Below are 13,106 nucleotides of genomic sequence, written 5' to 3'. Positions count from 1 at the left end.
AGGTGCGTTTATTTGATGGATAGGCCCCACACTGTTTGTAAGTGGGGTAGCCTGGGTCTCTGTTAATATAATGCGTATGGTGTAGTATGAGTAATGTGTGTGTGCTTTTGGTATGATTGAGGCGTCCTCTCTCGAATGCGTATAGGATGGTGTGCTGAGGAGTGTTGATGCTTCCTTGCGAGACTTCGAAATATGTAGTCTGTCGCTGAGCTGTGTCTTCCACTCTTTTCTGGTAGGTTGTAAGTGTCTTCGGCAGGCCAAAGGATAGGAGGTCCCGAATTTTCTACGCGGAAGAGCTGGCGTGCTCTTAAATTTCCTCGAAATCCTTGATGGCCTGGAACCATTGTACACGCACGCGTAGAAAAGGCTGAGCATGCGTGTACATGTGCAGTTTTGTACTTGAACATGTACAAATGAAAAGGTCACGAAGCTTTTCGAAACGACGACCTGCCTTTACACATGCGAAAAGCTCCGTGAACTTTTCATTTGTACGTGCTCAAGTTGTCATTGGCCGGCCACTTTCGCTAATAAAGTGGCCGGCCAATCGACTGGCAGGCCAATTCGAGTCAATACAGCATTAGGATTGACTCGAATCTGCTCTGACGGACAGTTATAGCGTTAAGTGTTTTCTGAATATGGGCACAACTTTTTCTACCCTTTCGTTTAATATAGCTGTATTTAATATTTTTTAAAGTATTTTCTCTCGCCATTTTGTATGAACTATAGATAGTAAATGTGTGCTATTTTAACATTCTTTTAATAGAGTCAGCTTGCGATAAAGAGGAACTGATGGGACCCACGTTTTCTTCGCGCCCTGGCTGATCTATGCTTTCACCCGTCTTCACCAATCTTCAACCTTCCTATCACCTCTACCTTGAGCATATTATTAATCTCTTGTGGCTGCAGCTCTTTAATCTCACTAAGTGCCTATCGAATTATCCGGGCTCGCCTAGCATATTTGGGGCTGACAGAAATTGTACTTCATTAAAATATTCTAATTCTTCGTTTCTCTCTGACTTGCACACAGCATCGACACATTTAATCTAATATCATCCACATTGTCAAACCTTTGCCTCTTTTTCTTCTTCTTTCTTTCTTTCTTTTTCTTTTGCTCTATGCGTAGCAGCGCTCCCATTACTACTCACAGATGCAGCTTGTCAAGCATCGCGGTGCGATTCTGAGTCAGTCCCCTTCACGTGAGCAGTGACCTGGAAAACTTTGACGCAAAAAGCACATTCGTGTCACTTGTCGACAATGGACTGATGAAGGCTTTCAAGCATCTTGCCGTTTCCGTATTGCTGACGGGACCTGCTGTTTTGTTCAGCAACAAGTCCGTCCTTCGCATTCCCTCGGACGCCGCCGTCTTGTTTTTCTCTTTTTTTGAAGAGCTTGCAGAACTGTTTCACAACGACCTCACTCCGACGGGTCCCCAACAATGCTCTTCCGATGCTGAGCTCCCCCTGAACAACATTCCGGTGCACAAGCACGTACGCTGCTCAGTGTTTTACTCGTGGTCAGACGGTGGGCATTTAGGCAATTAGTAAGATTACTGGGAGTTCTGGAGCTTTACATGCCAAAACAATGATTTGATTATGCGGCACGCCGTAGTGGGGGACTCCGGATTAATTTTGTCCACTAGGGAAACTTTAACGGCCCCTCAATGCACGGGACACGGGACCACTACTGGGACTATTCGTGCTGAACGTTTGTAAACAAGGTATCTCTCTCGGCTCCGTACATTGCCTGCATAAGTGACCTATTAGGGAACGCCACTGTGAATCGTTGAATAAGCACACCACACTTCGACAATATAATAGAGATAGTCGTACCGGTTTATAGCCAGCCAGCACTTTGATTGACACATACACAAAAATTTATTAATAACTTTATAAACAAGTGGATGTCACAGTCGGAGGGAAAGCAGATCAGAAAAATCAGATCAGTCCTCTTACTGGGAATCTGCTTACTGGGAAATTTTGTCAACTTCATACTCGTCGAAAGATGCCACGCTGTCCCCACAGTGCAGGTCACAGCTTGATTAACGACAACGTTCTGATCGCGTTGGATTTGCTGTGCACGGGTTGGCAAGGTTCATAATTATATCGTAATTCCGACGCCCATTTTTTAATTTTCCCCTCGGGCAACTCGTAAGTCTGTAACACGTAATCCAGCAAACGTGCGTCATCCAGCGTGGCTAAGACTGAAAGCGAAAGTAATCGATTCGCTTTCGCAATGCACATGCAACGGCCTCGCACGGCACGCGCACCGTTCATTAGACACCTTCGCACCCGCTAAACCAGCTCGTGTAACACTTGTTTAAGTATAAGAAAAACACGACTCCTCGGACATAAGATATCAACGCTGGAAGCAATGGCACGAGCCACTCATCGCCGCTCGGCACAGTTGCGCAACAAGGAGAGAAGAGCCCAGCTCATTCACTCCTGCGGGAGGAGTCGCGAACAACGCATTTTCAATCACGCAGCCGCCCCGATGGGCTCCTGATTAACTGCCGTGTGGGCGCTTTGGATGACGTCACGTCGGATCAGACGGTACTCCGTTGGGGCACACTTTACTGCCGGCCGCCGGGAAAGCCCGTCTTAAAACGTGGAGAGAGTCGGTGTACCAAGAGCCGGCGGAGTAAACACTCTTGCTGTACGCGCGCGCGCTCACAGGTGTAAGCAGTACAGTGTCGCCCCGCAAACGGGGCTTGCTCATTGAGCAGCCAATACGCACACGGACCGGCACGGCTTCGCGCTTGCTCGCACCTGTTTGAATCACCGGCGGTGGCTCTCGCCTCCTCGGAAGGCGCAACCCTCCCCCAAGGACACCGGTCGTCCGCCGGCACGGCCCACGGCGTCGTCACCGGGAAGTTGACTCAAGCCACCCGATTCCGTGGCACGCGGCGGCACAATTGAGACGCGTGCGTGGCTGCAGCGCGCCAGAAGCGCGAGCGGTGCGACAGGAGAATTGTCAAGCGAGCCGCGCTTGAGACGGCCGACTCCCCCCACATCATCGCCAGAGCCGCCGGTCCGACCGCGCTTTGCAGTTCGCACCGATCGCGCAGTGTTTAACGGAGGGAGGAAGGGAGTTGCGACGCGTGCGGGGCGTCGTCGCTGGTGTTGCGGCTGTCGCACACTGCGCTTCGGCGACGCGCTTTGCGGCGCGCTCTTTTCCCGAGGCGCCCCGAGTGGTGCGCACGTGCGCGACTAGCGCAGGGGAAGGGGACACACCGCCGCCGCCACCACCACTCCGTCGCCGGATGCCGGCGAGCGACGGATGTTTGCCCCAAGGAAGCGCGCGTTATTATCGCTCCCTTTGTTTCTTTTATTCGCCAAGCGATCGGCAGCCGAGTAACAGCGGGGGGCTGCCGCCGCACGCCGCCGAGGTGGTCCGTCGTCAAGAGCGGCGCGTCGTGTCTGGAGCGAGCGCGGTTCAACCGCCGGAACCTGCACCAATGGCCCGCTCGAAGAAACGACCAGCGACTCCGACCGTGGAGGCATCTCCTGCGCAACCCGCTCTGCTTCCGTTGTTCGTGATTTTCCTCTGGATGACCACTTCGCTGACGTCCGCGTTCAATCTGGACACTCAGTTTCCTGTGGTGCTTCGCGGAGCTGCTGGAAGTCACTTTGGATACTCAGTGGCTTTGCATGCGGGCGGCCAGCTTGGAATGCAGTGAGTACGCGCGCGCCAGCAAAGTGCACTTTCGCATGCTTTCGACTGTTGTAAGCGCATGACCTACGTGTTTCCTCGCAGTTCTGTAAGCTGATGAATCGTTGACAGGGGAGCGTCAACAAGCTCGGGATCATTGACTAAATAGTGCTGCGCACATGTCTTATTGGTGTATACCCGAAGAACGAGCCGGGATCACTTTAGTTACTGTCACTTTTCCGTGGCTTACTTCGATGCAGAAGCTTACAGGTGCAGGCTTTTTCGTTGAGGTTATTTTCATGCTTTCTGGCTTTAGTTTAGTTATCTGCAGAGAAAGCATCACAATGCTCTTTTTTATTATTGTTACCAGTCGGAAATACTTGTCAGTATAACCAGCTTTAGACGAACATTGAACACATCGTCGTCCAGAAGTGTTTTTCAGTATAATGAAGTGGCCAGAATCAATTTCTCAATTTGCAACTTTTGCATCCACACGTTCATTGTGGTCATGCTTTTGTGTTAGTACAAAAGAAATTACTTTGAGAATGACACCGATTTCAAGCTACCACAGTCGTGGTTTTTACAGTTTTCGGAAAAAGCGAATAAATTCACGGCAGCACATAGAAAGTCCGGCGACGGTTGTAATGTTTCGGAGTTCATATTTTACAGGCGCGAGATGCGCCGATTTGGGCTTCACTGTAAGGAACTATAGAAAACTCCGCATCAGAAATTGTGGAAGTGTTTACAAGCCAACGTGTTCTTATGCTGCTGTGTCCGAAGTCCAAAATCTCCCGGCAATTCTGTTTCTGTCTGTCCCAAAACGCACGCCATGCCAGTGGGAGGCAGAGATCGGAAACAACAGCGAGGAAGCTTGAACTGGCGGTCCCAAACCGTTCAGCGACAGCATGTGCTCTAACTTGGCCATTGTGCCATCAAATGACTTTAGATTATCCGTGTCCACCTGGCATGAATTTCTTTTCTTTTCGTTTTCTTTATTTCCCCCCACAGCGAAGAACGCGCTATATCACTGCTTATCAGTATTGATCTCCCGCGCGCTCAAACTCAATTTCGGCACACCTGATCGAAAAAGTTGACTGCTGATTTGTTTGGTAAGGCATTGTAAAGAGCATTGTAGCGCAAAATAACATGATAGAAAAGAAAAGATTCACGCAATTAACCGCGACCGAAACCGCTTCCTTACAGCGTGCTGGACGGAAGCTCGATGTCCACGTTTTATTTCATTTCACTTCATTTACCTCAAGACTCCTCGAGAGATATCACACAAGTATATTATTTCAAATTAAAAGCGGTGTGATTTTGACATTAATTGAACAGTGAATATGACATGTTACTCTGTGCGCAAGACTGATCAGCGCCCGCAGTATCTACAAGATGCCCGCCACTCACTTTTCCGACCATCGCATCAAGATGAACGCTGCGGCAAATTGCCCATCGCGGACGGCACTTTACGAGACGTTTTGTGAGTGCAGGACTGTAACGTGAAGACATCGATGTGATGGCCGACCCACTCTTTTATTGCTCTGGGGAAGAAAGAAACAAAAAGCCAGCAAGAACACGGGGTCGACAAACTTGAAGCATGCAAGGCCGGTGCGTTGAGATATGCAGGTCCCGCAGGATGATGGAAGGCGTGCGATTAAGCTCAGGATGGGGCATTTTGTTTAAAAAAAACATAGAGCTTCTTCGCGGTGACGAGGAGGAAGAGTTGATAAGGTGGGCTTTGATTTCAAGGACGGAACACTGATGTCATGTGAATATGGGGAGTGAATGAACTCGGCCGGCCGTGGTGGTTTAGTATCTTTATGGCGCTCTTGAAGCGAACGGCGTGAAAGAAGACGTAGTACGAATGCAAGGAAGACGCCACTCGCCCGGCGAGCCACCCTTCTGATTCTAGAACTGGTACAGCGCAACATACAATGGAAGAAACAAGCCGAGCCGGCCAGATAAAGGAACAGAACTGAACTGCTCTTCTGAACTATATGGCGTTCTGTTGTTGAGCAAGAGGCAGAGAGTTTCATTTGCGACCATGATTGATTGGTAAAAGGTTGATTACAACTGGGGCCAAATTCACGAATCTTTTCGCTCGTCATTGGCTGGTCACCTTCGCTAATCGAACTTCCAGCATCAGGATCGGCTGGAATTTGCCCTTACTAACAATTCGATTGCGTAAGAACTTTCTGTGAATACGGGCCCTGGTAATTTACGAAGGCCGATCGCGAACAAGGCCGATGGCGAACGATTAAGTCTGGCGGTTTTAGCAGCGTATACATTGGCGACTGGTTTGATCGAAAACTTTTGCTGATACATTAAAGACCGGTGACACGCACACCAGGCACAACGTGCGATAGCATCGACGGCTCCGCCAGGCCAAGCTCGCTCACTCACTCACTCACTCACTCACTCACTCACTCACTCACTCACTCACTCACTCACTCACTCACTCACTCACTCACTCACTCACTCACTCGCTCACTCACTCACTCACTCACTCACTCACTCACTCACTCACTCACTCACTCACTTAGCCAAGTAAATAATATAATTCTCCGAAGAAAGTATTTAGTCCCCTTGCAAACGGGTCTTTAGGGAAAGAAACTGAACTGAAAAAATAAAGGTGGGGGTAGCCAACGATGGTGGAGGAGGGCCTGTTGAAAGAGGGGCGTCTCTCAGTAGGGTGCCGTGAAGTTCAGTTGAAGGACATACACAAGGGTCGGACGGGCTCCTAGAGACGCGCTTATGAAACCTACGCTGGCAGATGTGAACGAAAGTTGAAGTGTGCGAAAGTTGGGAAGGCTGGGGAGGCTGTAAGAAGAGAGTCAAGAAAGATCGCACATATATGAGAGCAAATGACGTGTCCTGAGTGCTAACGAGGTATGCTGGTTGCGAGAAGGCTATAACCAGATGCTAATTCCAATTTCCTTGTTCAAGTACGCGCGAAATGGAGAAGTGCTTTATTTATGCAACTGCTGCAACGATGTGAATGAAATTTGTCGCATTTCGAAGAAAAAGTGACCTTCTGCGGACCATTTGGAGCAAGTATGTTTATATGAGCCCTCAAGGTTTTAACAAACGTTGCCTTAAATTATTGAATCCCAAGAATTCGGAAGCACCGAATGTGTACAAATCCCGATCGCACAGCTCCTAATCAGGAAAACATATCCCAATTCCGTAAACTGTATCTATTGCGTCGTCTACGATAGATTAACTTCTAAAATTAATTTTGCTGATTGCGTGAAATCGTTGCCTTTGGCACGTGAGCCTTGAAAAATTTGTATTTACAAATTATTAAGAATCTTTAGAGCGACAGTGTCCGCTCTAGAGGCTATACTAGAGTCAGTCTGCGGAAATGTCATCTGTTCTTATTGCGACTCACAAAGGAAAGTTTATGTGTCGGTGACTCTCTCGCACATCAACTCTTGAATTTATCTCTTTGCTTAATCTGTTCTACCCCTTACCCCATATCAGAGTGGCCACCGAGCTTGATCCTGGTTAACCTCCCTGCCTTTCATTTATCGTTTCGTCTTCTCCTGTCAGTATATTTTTATATTATTTTAGTATTTTCGACAGTTTTACTGAAGTGATCTAAGGGGTAAGTCAAGAAATTGTTCCCAGCAGTCGCTAAAATCTGACTTTTGTCGTTTGAATGTAGTAAATTTCGTTCGACTGATTTTAAACACGGCCAAATGAGAAGATTTGCCTTCTCAAGTGCACCTGAATACGAAACGCGAGAGCTAAAGCTTGCTCTCAAGAAGATCGGTCAGTTAAGTGACGAGTTTTTCGTTACCGTATATTCGAGGGCAGGGAGGACCTTCTGCATGCAACCTGTGTAAATTGACCGCGAATGGTATTACATAAAAAATGTGCTGGTGAAATATGCTTCAGGTTATTTAATAGTTTCTCGTCCGTAATGTCGACCTGTGAACGAGAATCAAAGTTTGGATTCTCACGTGGAATGCCGGCAGCAGTTAGTGCAAAAAAAAAATGGCATAGGTGATCTGATATTTCTTGAAAACAAGGCAGGTGGCACGTCCAATTCTTTAGTAAAGGAGAGTGAAAATGTGCTGCTATTTATTTTATCGCGTTTCACGTCCGAAATTACTTCTTTCGATTTGTTAGCCGGGGGCGCGTTACTTGACGGCTATAGTCACTATCCAGAGTTTGTGAGGATTGTTGGTTAATGTTGCTATACTATAGCGCTGTGAGGCGTTATACAAACCTTGTGCAGGGCTGTCTTCTTCAGAAGTGGTCCTATGTACTACTTTAACAAGTGGCCGGGCTCTGTGCATCATCACGCTTGCATTTTTTCCAGAGACAGCGTCGGCTGCGTAAAGGTAGCTGTCATGCCATTTTGTTCGTAGAAAGCAGCAGTCACTTTTGACGAAGTCGAATTTTGGTTTTTGGCGAAGGAATGTCGCGCAGCGAAGTTTAGTGCTCTCCACCCTTCTTGCTTTTCGGTTGTACCTACTGTTTAGGACCGCTATACCGCGCGTAAAAAAGAAACGAATGCTGGAAGGTGAGATAAAAATGAATGGGGGAATTCGGTGCAAAGTTTCATACTTTTAAAGCTAGTAATGGAGGCTCTTCAATTGCAGCCATCCCTGAGAGAGAAAGAGAGAATGGCTGATTATATGAGGACGATTACATGGCGCTGATTGGTTTCGTGAGAAGCGCTTATCACGATCCAGCCGGCCTTCGCTTATATTATCTCCACCGGGACCATTGGCTGGCACCTTCTCTTACGAACAGTCCTATAGCCTAAGCACTTTCGTGTGAATACGCGAATCGATTCTTTTAATCAGTGGTAAGCGTATGTCAAATAAAAAAATATTTCAGATTTCAACGAAAACTAAGTGAGAGGTTACTCAAGAATGCAGCCAATACAGTCCGCTTATAACAATATTCGGCCATAAAGAGTCGTTATAATGACCAGAAAATCGTTATAACCGATTCTCGTTGTATTCTTTTTTTAAACCTTTTGGCAATATTGGATGGAAGTATATATGCTCTGCGTGTAAAGAAACTACGGTTTAGCCCTACGATTATCTGGGCGAACCTGTTCTTTTGCGTTACAGATGCCAAGTGTAAAGTGTGAAAAAAAAAATTGAATCCTGACTTCAGCGTTAAGCAAGGAGTATTGGTGAATTCCGCTCGCCAGTTTAGAGCGAGTTACTTCCACTCCACCGATGAGAAGGGATGTTTGTTCAGTTGATCTGGTGCGAGACCTCCTGTATCCTTCGCTATATTAGCATGCGCCTGTAGCCTGAATCAAGAAGAAAACATAATATACTACAGCTAATATCGACCGTCCGATGCGCGTGTCTTCTCACAAGCAGCAGCTTCGCTCAGCTGCAGGTGGAGCTTGACATTTACTCAGCGTATCACATCCGGTCGTTTCACGCCATTGACGGCAGACCTTGGGGCTGCATGAAATCGCGCACCAAATAGAGGGTATATATGCTATTAAAGGACTGACCGCGGTGTCTGAAGGACTCCGGCTCGTATCAGCACCGTTTGCTTATCAGAATGTCACTGATTCATTAGGTGCCTAATTTTACTGTAAAGCAAGCGTTTCAGAGTCAAAGTCTCCGACATGCAACAATAATTGCGTTGCTATGGTATACGTGGTTTGGACAATAAATTGAATCTCCTCACCCCGCCCCCCAAAAGAAGGGGGGGGGGGGGCTGCAATGCACATCGTATAAATATCTACCTTATTGCAGCTGGTGCCATTTTATGAACGTTGATGGTGAGGCGGCTGTCACTTTATCAAGTGGACTACGAATAAATAGTAACAAGTTAAGAGGGGCAACTCACACGGGCCACAATTAATGACACAGCAGCAATACGATTTACCGCGTTTACTATGATGGAAAACGGAAAGAGTGTTCGCGTGTAACAAATAATGTGCAAGTAAATAAACAAAACGAAGTTGACTGCATTCGGCGTATGAGTCTGCCGTACGGGTGCGTATATGATCCCTTAACTTTTCTTGCAGAACCGCACCACGCGTCAGTACTACAGGGAAGGAAGAGAGGGGGAGAGGGGGAGAGGGGGTGGGGTCTCGGCCGTGTTGTACTAACGGGCGTTGACTGAAAGCTGAGTTACATCTTCCGAACACAGGACGCGAGTTTTGACCTAATGACAGCTCGAGATACATCCCTGTGTGTGAGCAGCGGCAGGCCGCTCTTTGAGTATACGTTTACTCTGCGCTGGCCTGATAAGGAGCTGTAGCGAAAGAAATGCGCCGCGGAAAAAGGAAAAGAGAGTTTGTGTGTTTGTGGGGGGGGGGTGTCGTCTTCGCTTGATACCAGCGTACTGCGTGCTGCACGGGCCCACCCTGCAGAAGCGGAGGAGCGAGGCCCCACGCAAGCGTTCGCGCGCCCGAGCCGGTTAGTCGTCGTCGTCGTCGTCGTCCTGCTGCTGTCTGAATCGCGACGCCCTGCTGTGCGTCGTGTGTATCACACGCGCAGCGAGCGCGGAAAGGAAGCGCCCCACCCTCGGCCGCGATTTCCAAAGGCTGTGCAAGCTACAGCGACACACCACCGGAGGGGGAGTGCACCTCGGAGTGCGGGGGAGTTGCCCGGCGCCCGTTTTCTGTGCTTGATTCTGGCGCTCTTCACCGGATTTCGGAGCGGAAGAGCGCTTTCCAGCCCGCCTGAACATCCTCCATCGGCCATTGCAGCAATGTGTACGGTTGTTTTGGGTCGACGGCTGTCGGCGCAGACAAAATGCAAACTCACGGCCTCGCGGTCGTTGTATATGCTTCCTCGCGATAGCAATGACAGTAAGTTGATAACTGAACTCTGGCTAACTTGTACACCATATTCCGTGCCTTGAATGGTTCATGGGGGTTTAATGTCCTAGAGAGAGAGAGAGAGAGTTTCATGATAAGAAAGGTGTAGAATTCGTCCGGAGAAGCTTGTCTTTAGCGTGCTACTCCACAATCGAGTGAAGGGTTAGCGAGAGAGAGGGAAAGGAAGAGTGAAAGATGAGGTGACGCGATGCTACAGTGAATGCTAGTGATCAGTTCCCCCAATGTGCGGTACACACACCGTGTACAGTCCTTAAGCATGCACGACACATGCTCTATTCAGCCTGTTGCAGACTAGCACAAAGTTATATAACCTTGACTGAGGCAGCGCGAACTAAGGTGGACGGAGGACTCGCGCATAAAACCGCCCTTCTGAAGTTATGTAACGTCCGTATGTCCACACGCGAATGTGTCCCAATTGATCACTGGGCTATTCAACGGTGGTGGAAGGCTACGGAATAATTTTGACCGCCTAGGGTTAATTAACGTGCGCCGAAAGCATGGTACACGAATGCTTTTGCATTACGGGCCTGTGGAAACGCGGCAGCCGCGATCGATAATCGAGATCACGACCACGTGCTCACAAGAGGAACTAACCACAGCTATACCACAGGTATGCTGACACTGAGAAGGCCTGCTGTAAACAAAAACAACTACGACGACAATACAAAAAGAGGAAAAATAGGTAACAAAATAACAATACGCTACTGAAACAAGTCTGATGATCACGAAGAAAAAAAGACAGAGAGAAAGAAACGTTGAATAAGTGTAAATACAACACAGACGTGAACTAATCATGGGAAGACAGAAAGAAATGTCAGAAAGAAAATGCACATAAAATACTTTTCAGAAAGAATTCATCAAGTTACTCCATGAGCTGATAATGGGTCCAAGGACCCATGGTCTTCACAGTGAAAGAAGGGTGCCTATACAGGATGGTGTCCCAATTATCATGCATCAAGATTTAAAAATATGCAGATGTCACGTGGCTGGACAGAACCAAGGTAATGTGGTTTGCAGTCACTTGGAGATCCTTGGATTTCTTTTTTGTATTCCGCCTAATTGCATAATTAGCCTTAATTGATTAATCAACTTCTCGAATATTGCAATTAGATTAAAAATGTTAATGAGAGAATTGTAGCGTAACGTGAAAAACTCCCGATACAGCTTCCTGTTGCTCAATACGTGTTACATAAGAGTGTTTTTCCGAGCGTGAAAGGAGCCCACAAATACTCGCGAAATTGCCGCGCGCGCGGCAATATTCCGTGATATTTGCATAAGGTAATATTTGACAAATTTATGAATTAAGATTAATTATGTAATTATGCGGAATGCAAGAAAGATAATCTTAGTATCTCCAAGCGACGGCAAACAACATTATACCTTTGTTCTGTCCAGCTACGTGGCATTTGCATATTTTTCAATATTGGGGCACAATAATTGGAACACCCTGAATATAAAGCTTTGAGGCGACCTCGAAGGATCTCTCGATGCTGGTCATGTTGTGGGCTCTCAGGGAGGAAGTGCTCACCAGAACGTCCCCCCCGGTGGCAGAGTTCGTGTCGCTCAGATGGCATCATGCATCGTAAATCGCACCTGGAGTGGCATGCCAGGCGTATGGCCAGGCAAACATCGCAATGCAGCACCTATTAAAGAATATATATATATATATATATATATATATATATATATATATATATATATATATATATATATATATATATATATACACGTGTGTGTGTGTGTGTGTGTGTGTGTGTGTGTGTGTGTGTGTGTGTGTGTGTGTGTGTGTGTGTGTGTGTGTGTGTGTGTGTGTGTGTGTGTGTGTGTGTGTGTGTGCAAGCAATCTGCAGGAATAAGCGGTGCCTTGCGTCAGTCGACTTATCCCACGCCTGCATACATCCTAGGTCGGGCTAATGTACTAGTTCTATGACAATTCCATTCCTTTTTGCTCTTTGTCAGTGGTCAGAGTGGAGCTCCACCCTCGTTATAAACGGGATAATGAACGGTGGACGATAATAGAGGAAGGAATCGAGTGGTAGGAATCGATATATTACACTGTCTCTAGTCTCACCGTGCCACCTCATTCTGTGCCGTATTCGACTGTTCCCTTCCCTTAGCACACACTCTGTTAACGCATTACATGACTTGTCTTATGCTCCACTTGTGCCAAATTATTATACATCAGCATACTGGTGTCAGCACAGTTGTATCACCGCACAATTATTGGGCCAGCGAAAGTCTTTCAAGCGCAACTTCATTATCCTCTAAGACAAGCCTTAAATTTCTTGAAAGCAAAGGAGTCGCCGTCCACGCCCTTTTGCTGCGTAAAGGCTATTCCATTACTGCATACCTAAATAGAGCGCTGAGGGGGGTTAGGTGCCGGTTGTTACACAGTCAAGCTTTCGCAAACGTTTCCACTCAAAAATGAATAAAGACATAAATTTGCGTTGGCCCGCACCGACTGGCCCCGCGGGCGTGCACTTGCGTACGAAAACGAGAGGAGCGACGACGCTTTCCATTCGAGGGCAGGAAACCAAGCCGCGCACGGAGTAAATAAAGTCAGAGTGGCCAGGCGCACCCAGAACGCATAGAACTGCTCTAGGTTCAGCCGCAAGGATAACGCGGT

General features: G+C 47.5%; 1 protein-coding gene across 2 annotated transcripts in view; it reads left to right on the top strand.

Annotated features, from left to right (window-relative positions):
- The first annotated feature begins 2,741 nt into the window (after window positions 1–2,741).
- The window catches only part of LOC135909973 (integrin alpha-9-like), a 58,107-nt gene continuing 47,742 nt past the window's right edge, over window positions 2,742–13,106 (top strand). Inside the window, exon 1 of one of the 2 annotated variants that reach the window (XM_065441987.1) lies at window positions 2,742–3,672. In XM_065441987.1, the coding sequence (XP_065298059.1) occupies window positions 3,260–3,672 (413 nt within the window). In that variant the 5' untranslated portion in view covers window positions 2,742–3,259. The remainder of the gene's footprint in view (window positions 3,673–13,106) is intronic. The other variant, XM_065441989.1, reaches the window with a different exon arrangement.

Source organism: Dermacentor albipictus, chromosome 1, assembly GCF_038994185.2.
Source record: "Dermacentor albipictus isolate Rhodes 1998 colony chromosome 1, USDA_Dalb.pri_finalv2, whole genome shotgun sequence".
Classification (NCBI taxonomy): Eukaryota; Metazoa; Arthropoda; class Arachnida; order Ixodida; family Ixodidae; genus Dermacentor; species Dermacentor albipictus.
Note: the sequence above shows the minus strand (reverse complement) of the source record. Positions and strands in the feature narration are given on the sequence as shown.